This window comes from Micromesistius poutassou (genome assembly GCF_964030765.1).
Source record: "Micromesistius poutassou genome assembly, chromosome: 15".
In the NCBI taxonomy this organism is placed as follows: domain Eukaryota; kingdom Metazoa; phylum Chordata; class Actinopteri; order Gadiformes; family Gadidae; genus Micromesistius; species Micromesistius poutassou.
The window spans coordinates 11,363,638-11,388,127 of record NC_140285.1 but is presented as its reverse complement, the minus strand read 5'-3'; the positions used below and the strand labels follow the sequence as shown (position 1 = coordinate 11,388,127).

Sequence of the window (24,490 nt, the reverse complement as noted above, 5' to 3'; positions counted from 1 at the left end):
TCTGGAGTGAGGACTATTTATCACTGTGTGTCTTTTGTGTTTACAGCAGTCAGGTACTTACAGAATTGCCTTAGACAATTTTATAAAGCAAGTTTATTTTCTGTTGTTTTGTATTAAGATTACAATTTCAGTGAAATATTTTATTCTGTGAAATGAAAGAGCTTTATCATTGAATAATATATTTGATGGTTGTAGAAGTATTGTTTTATATGCCTTAAAGAAAATGTTCAAAAAATACCAAATTATGTCATAAAATTACATTAAACATGTTTTAATGTAATTCACCTATGCATTCCTTTTCAGTATATATTTATTAAATTGTTGAATAAAACTGTCATAGTTGCCATTATTGCTTTAAGCCATCTTAAACCTGTAGCAGTAATTTCTTCTCATTAGGACAACTGAATGTCCGAAATGTCCTTGATCCTTTAGTATCTTATTTTACAACACTGATCCATGATGTTGAAAACGTCCTCACTGAAGTCATTATACTTCAGGCTAAAAGGAAGATAAGGTAAAGAAAGGACAATCAGTAAAAAGACAAGACAAATTCCATAGACATTAATGAACTCTGTGAAATTAACAATAAAAATCTCAGTTTGTATCTTTACATGAAAATGTATCGTTTGAAATTAATATGCATTTGTTTTTTATTTACAAGCGTTATTTACTCATCCCAGTCGATCTTCTCAAGTACAAACACTCAACAAACAATAAACTTGTTTAATTTACATTGTTCCGTAATCCCGCCAATTGACACTTGCATTCTGGGTATCTCCTGCATGAAAACAGCAGTGTGCCACATTTCCAGAGGCCAAGCTTATGGTTGAGTCGACTGAACTTTAAGGTAAGAATACATTTTGCCAAGTAGCTGGTTAGATTAGATATTACTGTCTTTTCAGTGATAACTGAACCCTAACCCTAAACTCTACATGTGATAAGAGGATTGTTATTTCCAACACATAGATGACACATACTTAACTTTTTAAGTAGACCAAGTATGATACAAAATATTGTGCCTGATCTACTTAAAAAAGGTAAGGCAACTTTTTGCATCAGATTATTATGTAGATAATGCAAGGCTAGTCTTTGTATAGGCTACTTAATTTCTTGAATGTAAGAAATGAGTTTTGGAAGTAAAGTCTACGTCATTTAGCAAGTAAAGTCAAGCCTATCTTAATTAAATAGACTTTACTTATAACATTAAGTTCACTCATTTGCAAGTTGACTTTACTTGAAAAATGAAGTTGACTTTACTTGATAAATTAATATTGACTTTACTTGCAATACTCATTTCTTACACTCAAGAAATTAAGTAGCCTATACAAAGACTAGCCTTGCTTTATCTACATAATATTCTGATGCAAAAAGTTGCCTTACCTTTTTTAAGTAGATCAGGCTCAATATTTTTATCCTAGACAGGCTCAATTTTTTTATCCTAGACAGGCTTTCGGTCACATTGGCTCTATAGAGCCAATGTGACCGAAAGCCTGTCTAGGAGCAACAGGTATTAGTGTGTGTGTGTGTGTGTGTGGTAATGTGGAGGATCACTCACTTTACTTCCTGCAAGAAGGGGCTGTCCTGTACGACCTGGACCAGGGCTGTAACCGATGCATCGCTCAGCTCGTTGTTGGACAGGTCCAGGTTCTTCAGGGAGCGACTGGCCCTCAGTGATGCACACAGGTCCCCAGCACTGACGTCCGTCAGCCGGGTCATTTCAATGCTAATGTGTACGTAATGGACATCAAATGGCAGTTAGTCTCTGTACCGGGACGAGGTGCATATAAATACAGTTAAAGTACCATTTTAGTTACTTTCATGGTCCTTGGTGCACTGGGGACTGAACAAAGTGAACCAGTCAAATTGTACTCAAATTCATTTAAAGGAGGCCTATCTGGGGCACACTTGAGATGTAATGAGAGTTGCTCAGTGGTTTACTGACCTCAAGTCCTCCAGGAGACAGCATGGATCGGCGATAGCCTTCCACAGGCTTTTCAACCCTTCGTCTCCTACGCTATTCAGAGCTAAAGACAGGGACTTGAGCTGGGAGCCCCCACTCCTCAGTATGAGTCCAAACTCGGTAAACACCTCTTGTGTCAACTCACACCGTGTCAAACTGGAAGAAAAGCAAACGTTACAAGTCAATTCACGTGTCACCTGTGTGCCGCGAGCAGGTTCCATTGTTCAATGACGTCTACAACATGCCACTGTCTAAAGACCAGTGTTATCAAAAGAAGTTGAGTGTACCTGAGTTTTTCCAGTGGGCAGCCAGATTTTCGGAGAGCTTTGCAGAGCTGCAGCGCTCCTTCCGGTCCCAGCTCATTCACAGAGAGATCCAACTCCACCAAGGAGCAGTGGTCTGATCTCAAGGCCTGGGCCAAACCGTGACAGCACCTCTCTGTCAACTGTGTGTCAAAGAGTCTGAAAACAGATGGGACAGTAGTTATCACAATGTAAATTTGTTTCCATTTCGGGAGAACTGTTGTATTCAAATGTAACATGCACAATATTAATTATTTTTATTTATGCTGATACGTGGTTTCAGTGATATTTACCCAGCAAATACAAAAGCAGAAAGATATTAATGTATGTGATCATTTCAGTTTTGCCTTACGTTAGCCTCTGTAGGTGACAATGGGGGTGCTGTAGTGCTTGGGATAGATGCTCTGCTCCAATGTCACCAATCGTGTTTCCTGTCAGGTCCAGAATCCTGAGTTGTGATTGGCCGCAACACAAGGCTGTGGACAAAGCCTCCATGGATTGCGCTGTCACCTGACAGCTACATAGCCTTATAATGAGTACCACAAAGATACGACATTGAGATTAGTACCACAAAGAATACACATTTCGATAAACTGAACCAAATTATGCCGACACAATATAGAAACCATTGAAAATAATTGTATTACTTTCACGCATTACTCATTCAGCTTTATGTGATGTTGAATGTAGCTTACAGCCAAACATGTCCACTTTTACATACATGAGCTCTTGTAGTTTGCAGAAAGGGTTCTCCAGTGCTTGGCACAACTGCGTGAGCCCCTGGTCACCAAGCTCGTTGAACATCAGGTTCAACACACTCAACTGGGAGGTGGAGGAGGTCAGCACAGAGGACAGATCTCCACAGCAGGCCTTAGTCAGTCCGCATGCTAGAACACTATATTAATATAGTATATAGAGTTGATATCATATTCATACCATGTCATTATCATATTATATCATTCAACATTCTCCCATCCCCACCCAAGAGAAATTATGATTTGGGGAAAATCCTACTTTAATGCTTGCAACTTGCAGGCTCTGAGACCACTGCATAGGACTTTGAGATTAGCGTCTCCAAGATGGGTATGAGACAGATCAAGCTCCCTGGTTATTCCTTCCCTTAAGGCCCAGGCTATATGGGCAACAGAGGCTGCGCTCAGGAAGCTATATGATAACCTGGAAAGAGACAGAGAGACAGAGGGAGGGAGGGAGGGAGAGAGGGAGTAATTTGACCTGCACTACCCCACAAGGGTGGTTTGTCATGCAAGCACAGTGAACAACATGTCTAAACAATTCTGATATGCAAAGAAAGTACCTTCAATGACTACAAAAATTGAATTTTCTGCATACTAGGTGACTTACATTATCTTCTGAGACAGGCTCATGGCTGGGATCAGGATATATGTTCCCTCCTCTGTCAGATTCTTTGCTGAATACAGATTCAACTGTTCCATCCCTCCAAGGCACTTGAAAACGTAATTCAAAGCAACATAGTCGACAAGGCCCAGGTCTGCATAGCTCATGCCGATTCGAGCGGACGACGTGATGACTTCATTCACCAACACATCGTTTTGACTCTGATGGAGCAGCCGGAAGACTTTCAGGTGATTTTCTTTGTAGTACCCTTCAAGCATTTTCTGTGAGCTGGTTTTAAGCCAACATTTAAAATCCATCTGCCGCTCATCGTTAAACGTCCCCAGCAGAGACTCCAGTGGCCTCCGCTGACTGGGATTTAAAAGCCCTGCCAGGTAGAGATGAAGATACCTTACATGACCTTCATGTGTGTTCAACAGTTCAGTCGCGTCCTTAGCTATTGTCTTATCCAAAAGGAAACACACAGCTAAAATCAACTCTTGCATCATCTGGGAATGAAACGACAAGACGCATTGATCTGATTCCAGGTCACCGTCTACCCTCAGCAGGGAGGCAATTAGGACTGGAGCCTTGAGGAGCTGTTTGAGACCCGATGATGCAATTCTTTCTTTGCAGCAGGTAGACTGTGGGTCAATGCAGCAATGAGCAGCCACTCTACCCAGGGCCAAAACCACTTCCCTGGCCCGGACTTCATCCAGTGCAAGGGATGCGACTATTTGTGCCATTGCATTTACACATATCTCAGTTATTGTTTCAGGCAGTCTCTCTCCAGCCTCTAGTTGATTCTTATAAACTGAGCAAACAGTCCAACAAAAGCGAGGAGAGGAATCAAAATCGTAAAAACCCAATGTCCTCTCCATGTTCTGCCAAGCAATGTTGGCCACATGCGGGTCAGGGAAGAACTTTCCAAAGTAGGCCTCTCGTTGGGGTTTTGAAAACCCCAACAGCTCCACCTTGAAGCCCTCCAGAAACGTCAGACTGTCTGTAGGCCGGGTGGCCACTAAAATGGTAGCTCCTTTCAGAAGTGTCCCGTGAAGTAGGCTGGCCACCAAAGTGGATGTTGTGGTTGGCATGCTGGGATCAGAGCAGAGAGTGTGGACTGAGCGGTCCAAGGGATGTTTGTACAGGTCCAACGTGTCAAACACAAACATTACATTCTCTGGCTTCTGCAGCACGAAAGCCATAGACTCTGGGTCAAACAGATGGCGATTTTGTAGTATCAACGTCTTCAGGGAATATAGGCTGTCACAAAAACTCAGATCCTTCAAGTCATAAAGGAACACATGAGAAAACTTCTGGCAATGATCCCCTTTGGCCCAGTCTACAATAAACTTCTCTAGGGCAGTTGTTTTACCGGACCCTGCTGAGCCAACTATGGCTATTGTTTTGATCTGATCGGATAGAACTGAGTCGACGACATGGCCAAGAGAGGTGAAGCTGGTTCCCATGTCTTCCTCAGCCCCAGTTATCAAAGGAGGTATGTATTGGTTGTCTATTACCACTTTGATTGGCAGCTGGCCACTCAGAAGGGACGATGTGCCCTTATTGGACATAAGGTCATCCAATAAAGCTTCTTTGTCCATGGTTTCAAAACCTGTGATGAGAACATATAGATAAAATACTTATAAATAGGAAGACATTTCACTGCATCAACTTATTCATTCGTGGCTTGCTTCATTGGGCCTACCTTATATTCCGTTATGTATAACGCTGTTATTGAATTCTCTTGAAAATGCAGCCGATTAAGCGAAGTGTAAATAATAGTTGACAAGTGTCTCGATTCTTCAGAATTACAGAAAAAAGTCGGGAGCCACCTAACTACTAATAGAAATCAACCTTCGGACACGGAAGTAGGGTTGATAATCTAGTGAATTAAAGTTTAAGAATTACGAAACTCAGAATCTATGACATGGAAGGCGAAGGCTTCAATAAATGTAGTTCAGGCAAGGACGACATTGACCCGTGTTCAATATACGTACAACATCATAAAAACAAAACATGTTTTAAGACGGAGAAGGCAGATGAAGCGCGCTCCTGCACATGCACACGTACATGCCGCGTCAACAGTCTGGCCCTGCCTTTACCGCCGCTTCCTACTTATTACCTCGTGACCACTATGGCCAAATAATCATCATGTAAATAATGATAGCAATCATTATATTATATTATTATAACTTTAAATATTTTTTATAATTATTGTAATCTATTATTTTTTGTTTTTGTATTATTATTACGAAATCATAGCGTTGCCTACCAGAGCCACAGTAAGTAGGTAGAAGTGTTCAGACACTGCCACCAATTGGTAAACACTTGAACTTATTTTGTATCTTTTTTACTTGCACTCTGTTGTTCTCACACTTTGATTGGTTTTACATTCTACACATTTGTACAAACTAATAGTTTTATCCAGATTTCAAGATTCAAGCTCAGTCTCTATTTGAAATGTGTACTGTTGGGTTGTGGAGGTTTTAACAATCTATAGACATTCTCCTAAGGTTGTGACCAGTTTAACAAGAACATATACCAAAGTCAATCCACATTCGTGACATTAGCTGGAGGCTAACCCTTTGTGTTTTTAAAATGTAAAAAATCCAGGATGTGGTAGAAGTTTTGTTAAAATGTAGTTTGAGAGCTTGAGGCAAGGAACGATAAGCATCCCAAGCTGGAATTACCAGACTATCGCTCTGCATAACCCCTTCCCCCACCTGGTACTCTAGCCATTTAGATGAAATTATCCCAGGATAGAGTCCCATCTAACTCCATAATAAATGGTTCTAACTTGTAACCTTTTTCTAGCCATTTTGGCTAGAAATGGCAATGAGTTGTAATGGTCAATGTTCAAGTCATTGTCTTCTTCACACAGCTCATTAGGATAGGGCGGAATGTGCTCTGGATTTTATAAACAATTATTTTATCTTGCCACACCTGAAAATGTATGTATAAATCCCAGATAGAAACAAACATGGCCTTCGACTTATTCTTAGATTCCATCTCCTTCTGTGTCCAATTCAACCTACTGTACATACATTGTTTTCACAAAACAGCCCTTAATTACGTGTTGGAATCATTCCCTATGTAGTTAAATAGGACTCACGGTATAAAATGTAGTGCACCAAAGGTCCCAGTACTTTATAAAAACCTTGGACTACCTTTACCTGGGTAGAATATACTGTACTGGCCCAGCATTCTGTCAACATGTTTTGTCTTCTTGGTTAAGTCCTGTTATGTTATAACCGGTGTCTTTTCATGTTAATGATTATTCTGAATTTCTGCAATCCATTTGTGTTGACGATTTTGTGTCTGACATGTGTCAGGTTTACATTGAAAGTAAAACGAATTAATCCATGAGTTAGTGGCACAAGTGCAACACTTTCAGGTAGGATGAAAAAACAGGTTGTGATTAGGGAATAATAATTGTACAAATCTTAAGTCTGTAAAGGATGTTTATTTAAACAAATTGTCTCACATATACGTTAATAAACAGCTTAGAAATCCGCCAGTAGGCCATTATGTTTGGCTCATTGGTCAGGTTTATGTTGGTCACAAATTGAAAGAAATCTGCTAACAAAACATACTAGTAAATGAATAGAATTCAGAAATCCGAACTATGAAAGTTGAAAGACCAACGTAAATATTGGACTAGAATGAAGTCCTCGGTTTAGTCATATGATGAGATGTTGTCTTGGGTCTCCACTACCTTATAGACAATGGGGGGGGGCCTGTCTTGCTTGCTGATCCCGTTAATCTCCTTTACGCCTAAGGGGGGAAGCACAGTGGGAAAAACACATGAAACGAATACTACATATACTACTGTATACTACTGTACAGGGCAGTACAAATAGTACACACACACACACACACACACACATGCACGCACATACACACACACTAAAAGTCTTGTATGTTACATTTGTTAACAAAGAGTTGAAAGTCACTGCATGTCATCAGTAAGCTGTTCTTATTCAAGCTAGCAAACCATTTAAGCTAAGACACCATGAAGTTCTTCCAGTAACGAAGGGGCTGTTGTTGCTCCATGCAGTCAAATTCCTATCATAAGTCAGTGTCTTGTTATGTCATTTTCTAAGCTTGAATCCATAGGAGGCATATTCACAAAACCTGCCAGAAAGCCCAGTCAGCCCAGATGTTTCAGATGGATTTGAACACTATGTGATTTAAAAAAAATGCATTTTGGATGAGAGGAGGGAGTATTATCCCCATGGTTACGACCCAAGGCGATTTTGTGATACATTTTTAGTACTGTCGTTGTGTAACCATTATGAGCATTATAATAAGCAATGTTGTACATGAAATCCGCCACACACCGCAGCATTAACCTATAGTCCAGGAAGCCTAACCCTCACTCGGACGTGGACATTAAATAAATGGCTGCTCAGACGCAGCTTCACCATCCAAACACACCGCGGAGTCATACAATAAGTGTCCAAAAGACCCAACTTTCTCGCGGACACCGCAGTCAACTGCTGCCCAGATAGAGCTCCACAATCCCACACACACCGCCCCACCAGTGTCCCTTGGTCATGACTTCAGACTAGTTCGGAAAAGGTATTCTGACGTCACGAAAAGAACACCACCTGCGTACGCAGCAGAGTGAAAGGTTCACATTGTGTTTTGGGGAGAATGGCAAAAAGATCAATTTTGACCCCTTATTTCTCTAAATTGGGGACTTTTTCAGTAACAGTGATAAAATGGCATTGCTTACTATGTTGACAATCATATACGACAAATGACCACATTGAAAACCAAAAAAAGTGTGTTTTAGGTTCACTGCCTTAAAATAATAATCTCTTTGGAATGCTTACGTTTGTAGGCCAAAGTCTGAATGTTGACCACAGCCTGTTGACCAACCCTGTAGTGAAGAAATGAGGAAAACATAAACCATGTATATCATGGATATCATATAAAATGGTGTTTTTCTTTTTTAGCCCTCCTTGTGTTTGAAAGGATCGTCTGGATGCTTCTCCTCCTTACCGGTCCTCTTCACCCTCCAGCAGTTTACTGTAGGTGGAGATCTCGATGTCCAGGGCCAGCTTGATGTTCATCAGCTCCTGGTACTCCCGGAGCTGGCGGGCCATGTCCTGCTTGGCTCTCTGCAGGGCCACCTCCAGGTCCCTGATGCGGCCGTTGGCGTCCCTCGTGGCTGCCTGCCCTTTGTCCTCAGCGTCAGACACTTGTTTCTCAAATGAGGATTCCTGAATAAAATTGTGAACAGGTTGATTTGTTTTCCTGGGAATAGACCAGGTACGGTGAAACAATTTTAAAACAAAATGAACACTACTTGTCGATGTTTAATCTCAATATTCTTGTCTCTTAGAAATTTGTTTATTTGGTTCATGGAAGAAACATGTCGCCCACGGGAACTGGTTCACCGGGATTGTCTGCTGGTTCGTCTGGATCCACCGCCTTGAGGTTTCATTTCGACGCCTTAGCCCCTAGTATGTAAATAGCCTGAATGCCTAAGCCAGTATCTAGGTGGATTCTGCTCGGCAGGATTCTTCTAGATGTCATATCTCCCAGTTGCTTCATAGGCACTGTATCATATCATATGTATCATTACATACATGTCTTTATGTTTTCAGGATGTTTTCCTGTTTATAGATACTGATAAAACAGCTTTGATTCGCCTCTCAAGCCGTCCACTGCTACACACCTGTCCCTTGACCGACTGGATCTCACTCTGCACCCGGCCGATCAGACGGGTGAGATCAGCAATCTCCGACTTGGTCTGACGGAGCTCGTGGCTGTACTGGTCTGCCTGGATAGCCATCTGGTCAAACTGATGAGAAAACAAAAGGATAGAATGTTAATTATCATCACATACTATCTCGAAGGGAAGATTGCCTTCAAACATTTTATTTCCTTTATAGATGTATCGCCCAAGCGTTGCCTTCAAACATTTTATTTCAAGATGTATCGTCTTACACGTGATGTTTGAACCTCGGAGAGCCGATTATACGACGTGAACCAACCGAAATAAAAGGAAGGGTTTACAGGCGTTGCATTTTTTAGCATTTGTTCCCGTTCACCTTGGTTTTGTATGCCATCTCGGCCTCTGCACGGCTGCGGCCGGCGATCTCCTCGTACTGAGCCTTGACCTCGGTCACGATCGGACCCATGTCCAGACTGCGGGCGTTGTCCATCTGCACCACCACCGAGGTGTCCTTCAGGCTCTCCCGAAGCTCCTCCAGCTCCTGAACACACACACACACACACGGCCAATGTTAAAAATAGAGATAGACTAGAACAAACAATGAAATGCATGTCAGTTGATTTAAGGCTATACCGTGTCATAGAAGGCATTGAGGAAGTGGTTTTCATCAGTCATGCCAGCCAACCTATCCTCCAGATCCACCCTTGTCAAATAGCCAGCATCCACATCCTAGAGTTCAGAGGAGGAAACATGGTTCATGGTGGTGAACACTAGGGACTCATCAGCACCGCATGCAGCCGCAAAAGTCAGCTTGTGCACTGTTCAAAGAAGGTGTGAGTGAAGGAGAATGAACGAGTGAGTGACTGAAAATAATAACCAATATTGTACCTTTTTAATCATTACAAAATTATTCTCTGCGTCGTTCCTCTTGTTGATCTCCTCCTCGTATCTAAATCGACACAATCATACATTGAAACTTGAAGTAAAGTGATTCATTATATCTTAATTAGGCAAGATTACTTCCCTTAATGTCATCTTAAAATAAAACTTCTTCGACTTCAAGCATGGATATTTCATATTTCACAATGCAGTAACATTTAAAAAAAAAAAAATCTTACTGGTTCCTGTAGTCATCCACATATCTGTGCATAACATCGTTCTCCTGGCACAGTCTTTCCTTGTCGTTGCAGATCGTGTCCAACTGTCTCTGCAGGTTGGCAATGTAGCCCTTCAGCATCGGCTCTAGTTTAGACTCTTCACCGGACTGTTCACTCAGCAGTTTCCACTTGGTCTCTAGCAACTTATTCTGCTGCTCCAGGAATCGGACCTAGCATGTATGATAACATATGTGTCGTCAACATTCACTAAAGCAACCAATAAAAAAACATAAGCCTAACTATGGCTATGGTGTTCATTCAGAAATACATCCAAACCGCACAATAAGTTATGAAAGTATTGCAGTTACCGTTTTCTAACTATCTATCCTGACAAAGACTAGTTGCCAGACCACTTGAGGAAAAACAAATTATAATTTGCTTACCTTATCAATTAAGGACGCAAAGCGATTATTGAGGCCTTTGATCTCGTTCTTCTCCTGGGTGCGGATGACTTGGATGTTGGGGTCTATGTCCACGTTGAGGGGGGCGAGCAGGTTGAGGTTGACGGACACAGCTTTGATAGGGGCTCCTCCGGGGGAGGAGTAGCCGCTGGGGCCAGAGTGGGACCCCAGAGACCTGCTGCTGAAGCCGCCTGAATATCCGGAGTATCCCTTCTGGCGGCTGCCATGCTTTGATCTCAGACTCATGGTGGTCGCGATGTGGTTGGATACTGTTGTTGTGGGGAGTCGCAGTGTGAGCTTAGTGTAGCTTTGAGATGTAGACTCACCGCATACAGCTGTTATCAGTGTGCGGGGAAGGGCGGGGTTTGATGGTGAGGTTAAGCGGTGTAACCAGTTTGACACATACCTCTGCTACCCACGGTGATGCAAATAGATCATAAATATTTGGGTTTCCTTCAGGGTTGTATTCCCATCCCGGTGAATGGCTCTGCTGAAGTTGGGTTAGAGTCACATGAAGTGGAGAACGTGTTTTTTCGTTCATAAAAATGACTGAAAATGTTTAAATGGTATGGGAATAATGTATAGGCCTATTGTCTATTTCTGTCTATTTATTATATTTAAATATTATTAAACCCAAACTTTGAACGATTGTAAAGAGACATAGGCCTACGTGTTCAATGTTTTAAAGAAACCATATAGCTTTATGTTTGTTTGTTTTTCGGTAGTGGAACATGAACATGAACACTTTTAAAAAGACATTTACAAAGACTTATTGTTTTAATTATTTATATTTATTGTTTAAATCAAATGTATTAGGGAGGCTAAGGTGCAATTGGCGGACAATTTTAAAGCAGCTATATTGTATTGTGTTTCTGTCTTAAAGCAAGGGTATGGATTATTTTTAGCAGATTTTTTTTTTCAGATTTGCTGAAATTCTATTTACATTCCGGAAGTAATCAATTAATGAAATGCTCCTACACAAAAATAGCTCTACATACCTAGTATGTGACTATCACAGGCTAATAATATGCATGTCCAATATATTTGGAGGGTCTATCTGTCGTCCTGCATACCTACCCTGCTTTGCATTAATAGACCTCTGAAGAATAAGTCCTACTTCCGAGGCTCCTGGTTCCCTCGGTCAAATGTCTATGGGAAATAACATGGAGTTTTTGAATGATCGTACATAACAAACCCTGTAGGTGGCGAAGAAAAGCTGCGTCACGTTTTGAACTACAGACATTTTCCATCTAGTTTCGACTGGCTTTTTGGATTGTCTGTGCCGTTAAAGTAGTAAACGATTATAAATGCTATTTTAACGGCACCAACAATCCAAAAAGCCAGTCGAAATAGATGGAAAATGTGTGTAGTTCAAAACGTGACGCAGATTTTACTTCTTCGCCACCTACAGAGTTTGTTATGTACGATCATTCAAAAACCCCATGTTATTTCCCATTGACATTTGACCGAGGGAAGGGGAGCCTCGGAGGTAGGACTTATTCTTCAGAGGTCTAATGTGAAAGTCTTTCGCAAGGCTAAGCAGACGTATTGCAATAGCGAGCGAGTCAAGTTTTTTGGGGGAGTGGCTCAGGAGGGAGGGTTGGAATAGTTTTCGGTTGGATAATTTAGCTTCCTTGATGTGATTGATGGGATGCATCACAAATATTTCAATGAACCTGAGGCCCAGGATGGTGAACTAGATTGGCATGAGGCCATTATAGTCTGGCCATTGTGTTTGTGTAGCAAGCATCTGTACTAAGCATTCCAATATTGTCTTTATCCTCTTACAATAGTAAGAATATATTATTCTTAAAAATGCCTATTTAATGTACTAGAAACTATTGAACTTTTGATCCTTTTATATGCCCCAAAAGTTTTTCACAAAACGTTATTTTTTTCAGAGCACAGCTTGTCTGCACAGGTAGACGTGACAATGGCTTAGCTTTTGAAAAAGCATGATAAAACACCTTATGAATTTTAGGTAAATATATGTAGGCCTATTTGTCATGTTGTTTATACAAATACCACTGACATGAAGACATGGTTTTAAATCCCTTGCTCAAATCTGCTGCATTCTACCACTAAGATAAATAGAAACCACTATAGAATTGGTCTTACTGATGGATGCTTTTCAACTTTCTTGTTTCTTACAAAAGGGGCAACACTGTCATCAGTGAAAGAATAATTCTAATTCATTCAACTTATAGAGCGCTTTCCTAAATACTCATCCGCTTAAGAGTGAACACAGAATAAAATCATTTAATAATAACATATATAAGTAAAAAGATAAAAATAGGATCAAATAGGATCAAATAAAATAGGTAGCTAAAAAAACAGAAATAGGTATAAAAGACTAGGTATAGTTCAAAGGAGGGAGAGGAGGGAAGGGAAGGAGGTTATGTGATGAAAGCGATCTTGAAAAGGTGGGTTTTGAGGGCCTATTTAAATGATGGGCGTGTGCTAGCCTGTCAGATGTGGTTGGGGAGGGAGTTCCAGAGGGAGGCTGCGGCAACATATCAAGTACCTCCCACAACTAGGGTGGATAATGATTATGGTTTATGTCTCAGTTCGATTTTCACTGTATGCCTTGCCTACAGTACATGACTTGTCTTTGTGAGCATCAACATAACATTTTCTCAGCCATGAAGATTTTGTTGTTAACGAACCGAGACAAACAAACGTGTCGGATCCAGATGTCCTTTCAACTTTGGTAAAAGTAAATTATATTCAATTCATATATCATAATATAATATATTATATTCAATTATTGTGTTTCAATTTGTTTATACCCAAAACATAATCTCAGTACAGATTGATCCCTCACATCATGGATGTTAAAGTTTCAAAGGGTAGCCTACATTATATTTTACATCTTCATGTTTGCTTTCTCTTATTAAGAATTAAGAATTGATTAAATTTATATAGCACTTTTCTAGACACTCAAAGATGCTTTACAGTGAAGGGGGTGAACCTCACTAACCACCACCAATGTGTAGCACCCACTTGGGTGATGCATGGCAGCCAATCGGCACCAGAACGCTCACCACACACCAGCTTGAGTTGGAGAGTGAGGGAATTAATGAATCAGCCAATTATGCAGGGGGATGATTGGGGGATTATTGACAGATTGTTTCAAGATATGACATAATATGATTCTGGTGGTTGTAGATGTGAGTGGGGTTCTGTAAAGCAGTTCATGACAATAGATGGATCTATGTAATGCAAATTTTGTAATCAATTGTTCCATTGCATTGCTTGTTATTATGCTGTTATACTTTTTACTGTTGTTTACCATACAGTGTCAACGAGAGAAATAAGTAGTCTCCTGGGGAGGAGCAGAAACAAGGAACAGTTTTTATTCGTCTACAGGTGAATATCAACTAGCAGCTAGTGATTGTTCCAATGCTCCTAGCTCCTGTTTTTTGGAGAGCCGCATGAGAGTTTACATAATTACCATTCAACCTTTATAGGGTTGATTCCTTGCAAATTCTCAATTGTATTTTAGGCTGGAAATAATTATTCTTAGTCATATTCTGTTTTCAGGCATTTCATTATGTGACCTATTTCTGTACGCTGACTTGAACTTTTAATGTCTCATAAACACCAATCCACCCTAGAGAGTACCCTGAGCACAGAGCTAGCTTCTGTAAACAACTGGCTGATTGACAATATGCTGTCCCTACATCTTGGTAAGACAGAGGCCATCCTGTTCGGCTCAAAATACAGATTGAACAGATGATCTGAATTTAAGGTCACTTTGAATAAAGTTGTGGTCAGTACAAAAGCGTCAGTAAAATACCTGGGATGCATCCTAGATAACAACTTGGATGGCAGGAATATGGCCAACAAGGTTCTGAGTAAAGTCACCGGGCTCACAACGTTCTTAGGCAGAAACTCCACATTTTTGAATAGGTCAACAATGATCATTTTAGCTAATTCCTTAATTTTAAATCATTTTACATTTGCTAGTACTTCCTGGTTTGAAGGCCTAACAAACCGACTCAAAGGGAGGAGGCTGCAAACAGAACAGAATAAATTAAAGAGTCATTCTGGACTCAGGCCATAGGTCTCATATAGGTAGGTTTAAATTTGCTGAACTCAACTGGCTCACCGTTTTTTAAATCAATCAAAAAAAAAAAAGTATTCTGATTGTAGATTTTGCTAAATAGATATTGTTGACCTGGAAATTGCCCTAGAGTTGTTACTTTGTCCAATTGGTAAATGTAGCTTTGTATCTAAGAAATATATTTTTATTATACTATCAAATATTTTGTGTAAAATTCTATTAAATTTTGATGATAGTCTATTTTCAGCTTGTTGGTCAGCCATTATACAATCACTGCCATATGATCTTGACCCCTGCTTTAGAAGGTATGGTGGCCTTCTTCCATGTTCTATACCATGTGTAGAAATGATCTGCAATGAGCTATAATGAAATGTTTTATGATCCATAAAAAATCTGTTTTATGATCCTTTATGAGTGTCATGATTCTGGGGGACTTTAGTGCTGATGGAGCATATGTATCAGATAGAGACATGAGGGAGATTGTGTTTCCATTGGCTGACAGGGGATGATGTGGACACCACAACGATTACAGGAAATAAGCATACATACGACAGGCTCTTGAAATACACAATTGTTCTCTCATTGGGGTCAGAATAAACAATACAACAACAATACAATACAATACAGTACAATTAAAATTGTTTATAAGATTTATTGGGTATGATGTGTCCAAAATACTACATTACTTTATTCAGTTGCTTTCTGAAGGAATTCATTTCTCGTGTAAAAACCAAGGTTTCTTGAAAAATATGAAGGTAAATGTGAAGTTAAAACAAAGCATCTGGAGTCTCATCAAATAAGAAACAAGAATATTGATGCAAAACAATTATAATTTGCAGTAAAACCGACCAACCAACCTGTTTTCAAGCCAATTTCTGAAGGGGATCAATGTGGCAATAGCTCCTCCCCTTTTAGTCAGATGACCACTGAATTCCTAAACCAAACATTGCGAGTCACATTCACGCAGAGCAAAACAATCTGAAAGTTGCACCTTTTACCTGACAGTTACAGGTACAAACTGACCAAGAGACGGGTCGTTTCAATGTATAACAGAGAGCGGAAAACGCTGCATCGATTATGGACGCATACGAGTTGTTTTCCAGCTGCAAGAAGGGGGACATTTCTAGAGTCAGGTAACGAACAACATCGTTGTTGACAACTGAGTCTTGCACAGTCTCGGCTCAGCTGGTTTCCGGGCTCTTTAAATATGTCCTTTATTTTCGTTTTTTATATACGTTTAGTGGCACCAAGGCCGATTGTTTACGGCTCTAGCATGCTAATAAATTTGTTGAACCAATCACAATCGAGTCCCCATGGTCACTGTGCATGATGGGACATGGCGGAGGTGACAGCCTGTTTACATTTCTCAACACACATACTGCATCCATAGTGGTAAACTACCATCGATATATCTATACTTATCGCTATCTGTTCGTTGTATTACTCGTTCATCTCGATAGCAGTAGCAGCTACAAGCCAATGTTTACTTGTACGCCGGTAGGTGAATAACAAGTTATATATTGCTTTTAATAACATGACGGTTTGCAGTTGTATCGCAACAGTTTGGTTTTCGATACCAGCTTTCTCCAAAAGAGGGATCGCCTTCTTTTAGTTATCGAACAGGGCTGGCTTCTGTTGCATGTTGGTAGTACCAAAGCTGTTACTGGTAGTAGCAGTAACATGACCGGCGGATTTTTACTATTAATATCTGTACCCTGTGAGTGGACCACAGTGTGGGTACTTCTTTCTCTCTTTATTTTTACATTTATTAACTATGGATTTTAGATGTACTTCTTTTGATATCTGTTTCAGCTTGTATTATATTGCAATAGTTTTTTACAATGCATTTATTTATTGCAAAACACTGCACGTTTTTTCTAAAAAGGTATCTTGTTGAAGAACGAGACGTGGACCTTAATTTGAGGGATAAATGGGACTGCACCCCATTGTGAGTATGACGTCATAAGATGTAACGTTATGTGGATGCTTTCTTTGTACCTCTATGGTACAAATAAATATACTCAAACCATTTGTAATGTTAACTGTTGTTCTTCTTCAGGTATTGTGCCTGCCTTTGTGGTCATGAAGAACTTGTCCAGTACCTGTTGGCTCATGGTATGTAGTGTCTTTCCACTTAAAATAGGCTGTGCAATGTATAGTATGTGTTCACTTCCTTTGCAAAAAGGATGAGCCAAATAGCCCCCAGAGGGCAAGACAAAACACAATTTAAAGTCACTTATTTTAAAGACCTCAAGATATTTAGCATATTGTAAAAATGTTGGATGAATCAATGCATTTATCATTATTTATACTTTTTAATCGTAATACTGTGTTCCTTTTGAAGTAGTTCTGGTTGTGACCTGGATTGGTCTCATATAATTATCACGTTAAGAAGGTCAAGAGTGGTTCCAACTCTATGATTTCAGGCGCCAAGTGTGAAGCCAACACATTCGATGGAGAGAGGTGTGTGTACGGCTCCCTAAAAGACTCTATTCGACGTCTGCTCAAAGAACACAAGTGCATTACTGCCAAAACAATGCAACGGGACTACTTTGACTACTTCCTGCACATGTAAGGATCAATTGCTTATTTGTCATTCATTTGGGAATTATTCAGATAATTATGATTTGACAATTTCCAAGCCCATCATAATAGGTGTATTCAGTGTTTATATTGTCATGTAGTCCAGTGGTTCTCAACCTTTGACTTAAGGTGTTACAATAACATTTTTATAACATTATTATAACGTTATTATAACATTAAGGTGTTATAATAAATATATGGCCTGCTAATCCATTTGAGACTGTAATCAGAGTGTAACACTAAATTGTCATCCAGACCTTTCGCAAGCCCCTTATGCAAACAGTAAAAAATATAAACATTTCTGTGGCTGAGCAAATCTTGCTAGATCAACTTTATACACAGTTTTTTCTCTGGGGCCTAGGGTTAGGGGGTGACATGGCCTGTTAAGCCCTTTGAGATTCTCACTGTGATTAAGGGCTATACAAATAAAATTTAATTTAAAAAATGTAATTGGATTTTTAGACTTGAGGTCATGGCCTGTAGGAAACGGTGGAAAGAAAAAATCAGCAACGCTGCTCCCAGTGTTTTTATTTAGCAAACACAAAATTACACAAAACATCAGTGTAAAAATAACAATCTAAACATGTGATGGAATGCACAAGGCAATACTGTTTTTTAATTATCTATATAATTGTTTATAGCATGTACCATCTGCAGTAGTAGTGGGGGCACATAACACAGGTTGAAAATAATAATTGAGACATAACCAAAATAGAGATGAGGGAATACTTTGTCTTGTTTGCTTTCCAGTAAAGCAACAAAGACTATAGCTTTGCCCTAGTTGACTGGACAACCAGGCTCTCCCCAATGTAACCTATATATTCCTTGTATGCTGTTCATTTAATTTCCAGGATACTTGAGCAGGGACAGCACAGTGATGTAAAGTTCATGATCCATGGCGATATATTCCCGGCTCACCGCTGTGTTCTCAGTGCACGATCCGAGTACTTCACGACGATGTTTGAAACCAAGTGGAAAGGAAAGAACTTGATCACACTCAAACACCCTTTGGTAAGACCTAATTCGCACCAGAGTCAGCCATCACCTTGGCTACCGGCCTTGAACTGCTAGTTTCTCTGGAAGCTAAGCATGGCCGGTCTGGTAAATCCTTGGATGGGAGACCTGAAGGAGCTGGTAGAGGTGTTGGAGAAACATTGACAACTTTACAGCATTTTTGCTAGAACTAGTTGACTGCTAGTTAACACATAATGGACATTAATATTATTCTAATACATTTTTAAAGGTGAGAGTGTAGAATTTATTTGCATCAAGCGGAATGTACTTTGCAAGAAAGGAATATATTATTTTTAAGTATTTTCTATTTGTGCCCTATGAGCCCTTTGTATCTACATTAGGAAGAGGGTCCTCTTCCACCGAGCCCACCATGTTTTACCACCATGTTTCTACAGTAGCCTAGAACGCACTCTAGAAATGGCTCTAGAGAGGAGAAGTTTTCAAATAATAATACAATAATCGCTGTGTTCATTTTAAGCTATGAATTATAGTTTTACAGCCTAAATAACATTTTAATAATAATAAAATGTATAAATCGATCAAGAACCCTAATTTCTTGCTTGATGCTGTCGTAGATGATCAGTTTGGATGCACCTTACAGGCCAGTACATGCCACCATAGCTTTGCCTATGCTATTGGGAAGGGAGGGGTGAGAGGAGGTGAGGGAAGGGGGGATATTTAGTTGGTTGCAACTTGCAATCTGCAACCTCACCACTAGATGCCACTAAATCCTACACACTGCACCCTTAGAGGGGTAGTTCAGGATTTTGGACATCGGGTCTCATTTCCAAGTGAGCCAGTGTGTTATTTACCATTGGAGACCGTTTTCAACACTTTTCATTCCTTCTAGTTGCAAAAATCGCTGGTGCTAGGCTAGCGCAAGTCGAGGGGAACTGCTAGCCTGCCAATAAAAACAGTTTTACCCACTCCCGAGGCAAACCAATTATAATGCCCGACTATCGATGTAAATGTCTGTGTTGACAGAATAGTGTTAGAAATAAACTAACCATTGCATCGCATTGCATTTAGTTTATAATCCCTGTAGTTGGAAGCAAGCTATGGCAGCGGCGGACTGATATTACTTTAGTGCGCTTCTCTGTTTACCTTCTGCTGTAGTGAATTGGTTGGTATACCGGAGCAAAGTGAAATTCCGCCACTGCTGAGAAATGCCGCTTTTCCACCAACAGTACCAGCTCGACTCAACTCGCCCGTCTTTTTTTGCGTTTCCATTGGCAAAAAAAGTACCTGATACCTAGTACCGGGTACTTTTTTTAGTACTACCTCTGTCGAGGTTCCAAGCGAGCGGAGTAGGTACTTTTGTGTGATGTAAACAGGCTGCTGGCAACTGATTGGCCAGCGGCTGTAAATGGGAATAATCACTCAAAGTTAAGTTGTGTCCGGCGTGGTTCGAGTCCACAGACCCGCTCCCGAGGGGACACTGATCAGCGTTTCGCCGTGTGTGCCGCTCCTTTCCCGGGGCTAGAGTTAGGCTGCGCGTGGTTGTGTGTGTCCGGCGTGGTTGTGTGTGTCCGGCGTGGCTGTGTGTGTCCGGCGTGGCTGTAGTCCACGGACCCGCTCCCAAGGATCAGCGTTTCGCTGTTTCGTATTAGTGTCGTTCCTTTCCCAGGGCTCGAGTTTCGCTTCCATCAACATTACTGTATGACAACAATAGACGCGCAGTCATTGCGCTTTTTATTTAATTTTATTTCCCATCATAACCTTTCCCGGGAATCAGGAAATAGTCTTGATCAGATTCAGATTTCCCGGGAATCGCGTCTCCCGTGATTAAAACCTAATGACGACCCGCCCATGTTGGAGAGGTTCTTCTCTACGACCCACCCACATTGAAGAGGTACTTTTTTAGATGGAAACGCAACGTGCCTGGAACCAAACCGAGTCGAGTCGAGGCGAGTTGAGTTGAGTCGAGCTGATACTGTCGGTGGAAAAGCGACATAAGGGTGCTTTAAGTGCCTTGACTATGATGCTCGATCAAACAGCTTGATAAAACAGCTGTTTTATCAAGCTGTTTGATCGAGCATCATAGTGAAACTAAATAATGCCTTTTTACAGATAAACCCTGCAGCTTTTGGAGCGATTCTGCAGTATATCTACACAGGTAGATATTGAGCCTTCTTTTTCAGTCATGCCTTAAAAATATTTGTTCAGTGTAATAAAAATAATCGTTGTTCCTCGAAGGACGCATGGACATCAACGTAAGCTTTATTGAGGACTGCAGACTGCTGGCTAAACAGTGTAAAATGGATGACCTTACAGAGGACCTTCAGCATAAATGTAAACAGGTGTATGAATATGGTAAGAACTTGTCTTACACTTATCAAAATGGTTAGGTATTAAATGACGTTTGGCGATCTTTTGATGATCAGTGACTAACAACTCTTGTGCTGTTGTCATTAATATCCTGTAGTTTCCAATAAACCTGGAATCTGTGTGAAGGTGCTTACCCTTGGACCTCACAGCGATCGGCTGCAGGACCATATGTTGCAGCTGGCAGTGGGTGCCCTGCCTGCAGAATTAAGAGTAGGGGATCAGGATATCTCGTCATGAGTGACCATATACTTTTTTTGAACATATTCAGTGAAGGCTCTTTATGCTCATTCATATATTGATGTATTTTTATCAGGTTGGATGTGGTCAGCTTCCATTTATCAGAACCGATGACTACCCCACTTACCCGGACATCGCCTTCAAAGTGGAAGGTTACAATTTCTTATGTCACAAGGTATTTCCAAAGTCGGACTTGATCCAATGTTTTCCTGTCTTGTGACCCTGGCTTGGTTCGATGGCCGGCACGCTGTTTATGTGTGAATGTGTTATAGGCGTTTTTCTGCGGGCGGAGCGACTACTTTAAAGCTATGTTGGAGGACCATTTCAGTGAGGGAGAAATGCTGACCTCCCAGCCCAACGTCCCAGTGCTCACGCTCCACAAAATCTCATACGAAGTGTTTATCTGCCTCCTTTACTACATCTACGGTGATGATACGGAGGTAAGGTCGCTCACATGCCAACACACTGCTTGCATCTGCATTCATTGAACATATCTGAAAACACTGAGGTAGTAACTGGCTGAAAGAATACCGCCTAGTATGACCAGCTGTTATACCTATGAACACTCTCCAGAAGTAGTTAGCCCTCCCCCGGGAAATGTATCCTAAATTATTAGAATACTCCTTACAAAGACACAATGGCATTTTCTTTACAGATTTTTCGTAAGAAGTTTATGGCCTCTCACCAAAACCTTATCACCAGTATTAGGCTATGTTGAAGATGAGTAATGTCTGTATCAACAAACCAGTCAGATAAAACCACTCCAGAAAAAGACAATAAAGTCTCAAGTCTAACAACCTGACCCACAGCATTTTCAAATGTATGCTCTGTGTCCATACCTAACAGTACTTGACATTTTAAAATATACCAAGGGAATACCTAAGGCTACCCAAGGTAGTTTTATATAATCATTAATGCACGATGAATCATGATTTTTTTGTCCAGTTATTCCCCGACAATGTGCTGGACATGCTGTACGTGGCCGACATGTATCTGCTCCCAGGCTTGAAGCGCCTGTGTGGAACCGCGCTGGCTAAGACTATATGTGAGGACAACGTTCTGGAGATCTGGAAGACTGCCAAGCTCTTCAGCCTTTCGCGCCTGGAGGACCAGTGCAAAGAGTTGATGGCCAAGATCATAGAGAAGGTGAATGTCTCGTTCTGTGTCTAAGTTTGCACTAGATGCTGGCGCTGTGCAGTGATGTTCGTTTATATTCACTCAGAGAATATATCACAAACACTAAACACGTGCATTTGTATTTGTTTCAATATTTTACACTGGATAAGACCATTTTGGCTAAAATAACTATAGTACCCATTTAACTAACTAATCATAATAAGAAATGGTCAAGAGCCCATATTGCACAAAAACGCATCTAGTATCTTAGTAGGCCTTTTGTCTTGATTGTAAATATAGGTACACATTAGGTTATAACAAGACACTCAGGCACTCAGTCCAAGCCCTTCTATGTCCGGGCCACATCTTGCTCCACTATATTTAACCGGATATTTCTGTGTTTTTCCAGCTTGTGAACAGTGCTGAGTTTGCAGAGATGATCCAAGAGGATGCTAGGTCTGTAGTGGATCGCCAGGAGATGGACTCCATCCCTCTGGTGGACGACATCCGCTACCACATCACCACTAACGTCCAGACGTACAGTGCCATCGAGGAGGCCAACCAGAAACTGCAAGTGCTGGAGCAGCTACTGGTCAGCATCGGACTCGAGTGTTAAGTGTCAGCCAGGCAGCGTCTTGCACAGCTGATTTGAATGATGGTATTGATGATGCTATTGGATCAGAATTGTCTTTTAAGTGGCCTTATGGAAGGGTTTGTTGGGGGGTAAAAGCATATGTTTGGAGGTCTTTAGGCTTAGGTGTACTTCACTTTCTCATTGTGAAGTACACAATGAGAAAGTGCTTATGTTGTGTATGGTATCTATTTATGAATGCATTATAAATAAGGGTGACCAGATATCCCAGTTTTCAAGGGAAATTCCCTTGCAGGAGCTGCCCCGGGAAAAAAAAAAAAAAAATTATATAAATTAATAAATATATAATTGTAAATATATATTGATTGATTTTTAAATGGCAAAGATCATCATGAAGATTCATTTTGTGACAGTTGGTCATTAGGCCCGTGTCTATCTGAGAGGCTGTGATGTAAACTTGCTTCAAAGGGGTCTATCTAACCGTACGGCTTTTAACCATAAGCAGGCATGACCGATCATAAACAATGGGTTATCAATAATGAATGGTATATAGAATGGTATGGTATTTAAGTTGCCTCCCTTACCTCTCTTTTTGGCTGGTTTACCTGAGCTTAAAACTTAAATCATAGTTAACCATTGGGCCAGAAGTACAGTGCAATATGTTACTACAGTACTACATTTACCATGGTAAGAATAGGCTAAACGTAAATATGTCCCATTTTAGAAATAATATTTACTATTTTGTTAATATGGGGACTGCCAAACTACAAATGTTACAGTTTTTCGTTTGAGGAATCTGGTCACCTTATTATAAATGCATGTATGAACTTACTTGGCTACCTTGTTTAATGGTAGATATAGCTCTATGTTATGAGTATGGCATGTATGATACACTTCTATAATACGCTGTACAAATCATTCACTCTGCTTATTGTGGCAAACAAAGCCAGTGAAATAGTCTGAATTAAGAGGTCTGTTATTTCTTAGTGATGTAGAAAAACAACTTAACATTAATGCGCTTTACATAGGTTTTATGTAGATATGACCCCTTTCCTGACCTTTGCCTACTTTCTGGTATCTTCGACTTAGTCATAGTAAACTACAATGTCTGCTATCACGGTCAAATAGAATATATTTATAGGCATTCAGGATTTTTTCCTGAATTGCATTATTCAGCATGACAGCAAAACCCTTTGTATTATTTTTTTATGTGGCACTATCAAGAAATGTACGTCGAATAAAAAGGTATATATATTTTTTTCATTTGTCCGAGTCATTTACTATTTAAACGGCTCCTGTAGATGGCGCTATTTCTCTTGTTATGTACTTCATCGCTTGCAACGGCAGTGGACCTTTTTTCTGTTAAGCCAAGGTCACTTGTATGTTTTGCTAGCAATGGACTGTTTAGCTTTACACACATGCACTTACACGTGGTGTATTGTTGCCATTGTAAACCCCATCAGTCTGATCTGAAAAGGCCCGCGGAAGTAGAAAAAGACCTTCAGAAGTACAAAGAGGCCTTCGGAAGTACAAACTTAATGGAGGCCCTGGCTTTAAAACAACATTGGACAGGCTTTTTTATACGAATTGGAACAAGTTGTGCACAACCAAACACAATAAAGGAGAGTTCCCTACATAACAACATTCCTTTTACAAAATAGTACCAATCTGTTCAGGATAAGCATTCTGAAA

The 24,490-nt window shown here is 40.4% G+C and overlaps 3 protein-coding genes across 3 annotated transcripts; 1 reads left to right on the top strand and 2 right to left on the bottom strand.

Annotated features, from left to right (window-relative positions):
- Positions 1-71: 71 nt before the first annotated feature.
- On the bottom strand, positions 72-5,667 carry LOC311359172 (NACHT, LRR and PYD domains-containing protein 3). Its single transcript, XM_084479154.1, has 9 exons — positions 5,324-5,667; positions 3,625-5,230; positions 3,277-3,438; positions 2,984-3,157; positions 2,615-2,788; positions 2,248-2,421; positions 1,943-2,116; positions 1,556-1,723; positions 72-498 (listed from the first exon to the last, which is right to left on the bottom strand). The coding sequence occupies exons 2-9, from the start codon at positions 5,217-5,219 to the stop codon at positions 429-431; spliced, it is 2,691 nt and encodes an 896-aa protein (XP_084335280.1). The 5' UTR covers positions 5,220-5,230; positions 5,324-5,667; the 3' UTR covers positions 72-428.
- A 1,627-nt stretch (positions 5,668-7,294) lies between these two features.
- On the bottom strand, positions 7,295-11,108 carry LOC311359802 (keratin, type II cytoskeletal 8-like; the record flags this gene model as incomplete). Its single annotated transcript, XM_084479837.1, has 9 exons — positions 7,295-7,392; positions 8,457-8,503; positions 8,626-8,846; positions 9,305-9,430; positions 9,681-9,845; positions 9,938-10,033; positions 10,193-10,253; positions 10,423-10,631; positions 10,845-11,108. The coding sequence occupies 9 exons, from the start codon at positions 11,106-11,108 to the stop codon at positions 7,295-7,297; spliced, it is 1,287 nt and encodes a 428-aa protein (XP_084335963.1).
- A 4,772-nt stretch (positions 11,109-15,880) lies between these two features.
- abtb1 (ankyrin repeat and BTB (POZ) domain containing 1) lies at positions 15,881-24,057 on the top strand. Its single transcript, XM_084479896.1, has 12 exons — positions 15,881-16,061; positions 16,814-16,876; positions 16,988-17,043; positions 17,355-17,499; positions 18,363-18,522; positions 20,596-20,641; positions 20,722-20,838; positions 20,951-21,063; positions 21,167-21,265; positions 21,363-21,530; positions 22,036-22,236; positions 22,616-24,057. Exons 1-12 carry the CDS (start codon positions 16,006-16,008, stop codon positions 22,820-22,822), a joined length of 1,431 nt encoding a protein of 476 aa, XP_084336022.1. The 5' UTR covers positions 15,881-16,005; the 3' UTR covers positions 22,823-24,057.
- Positions 24,058-24,490: the final 433 nt, after the last annotated feature.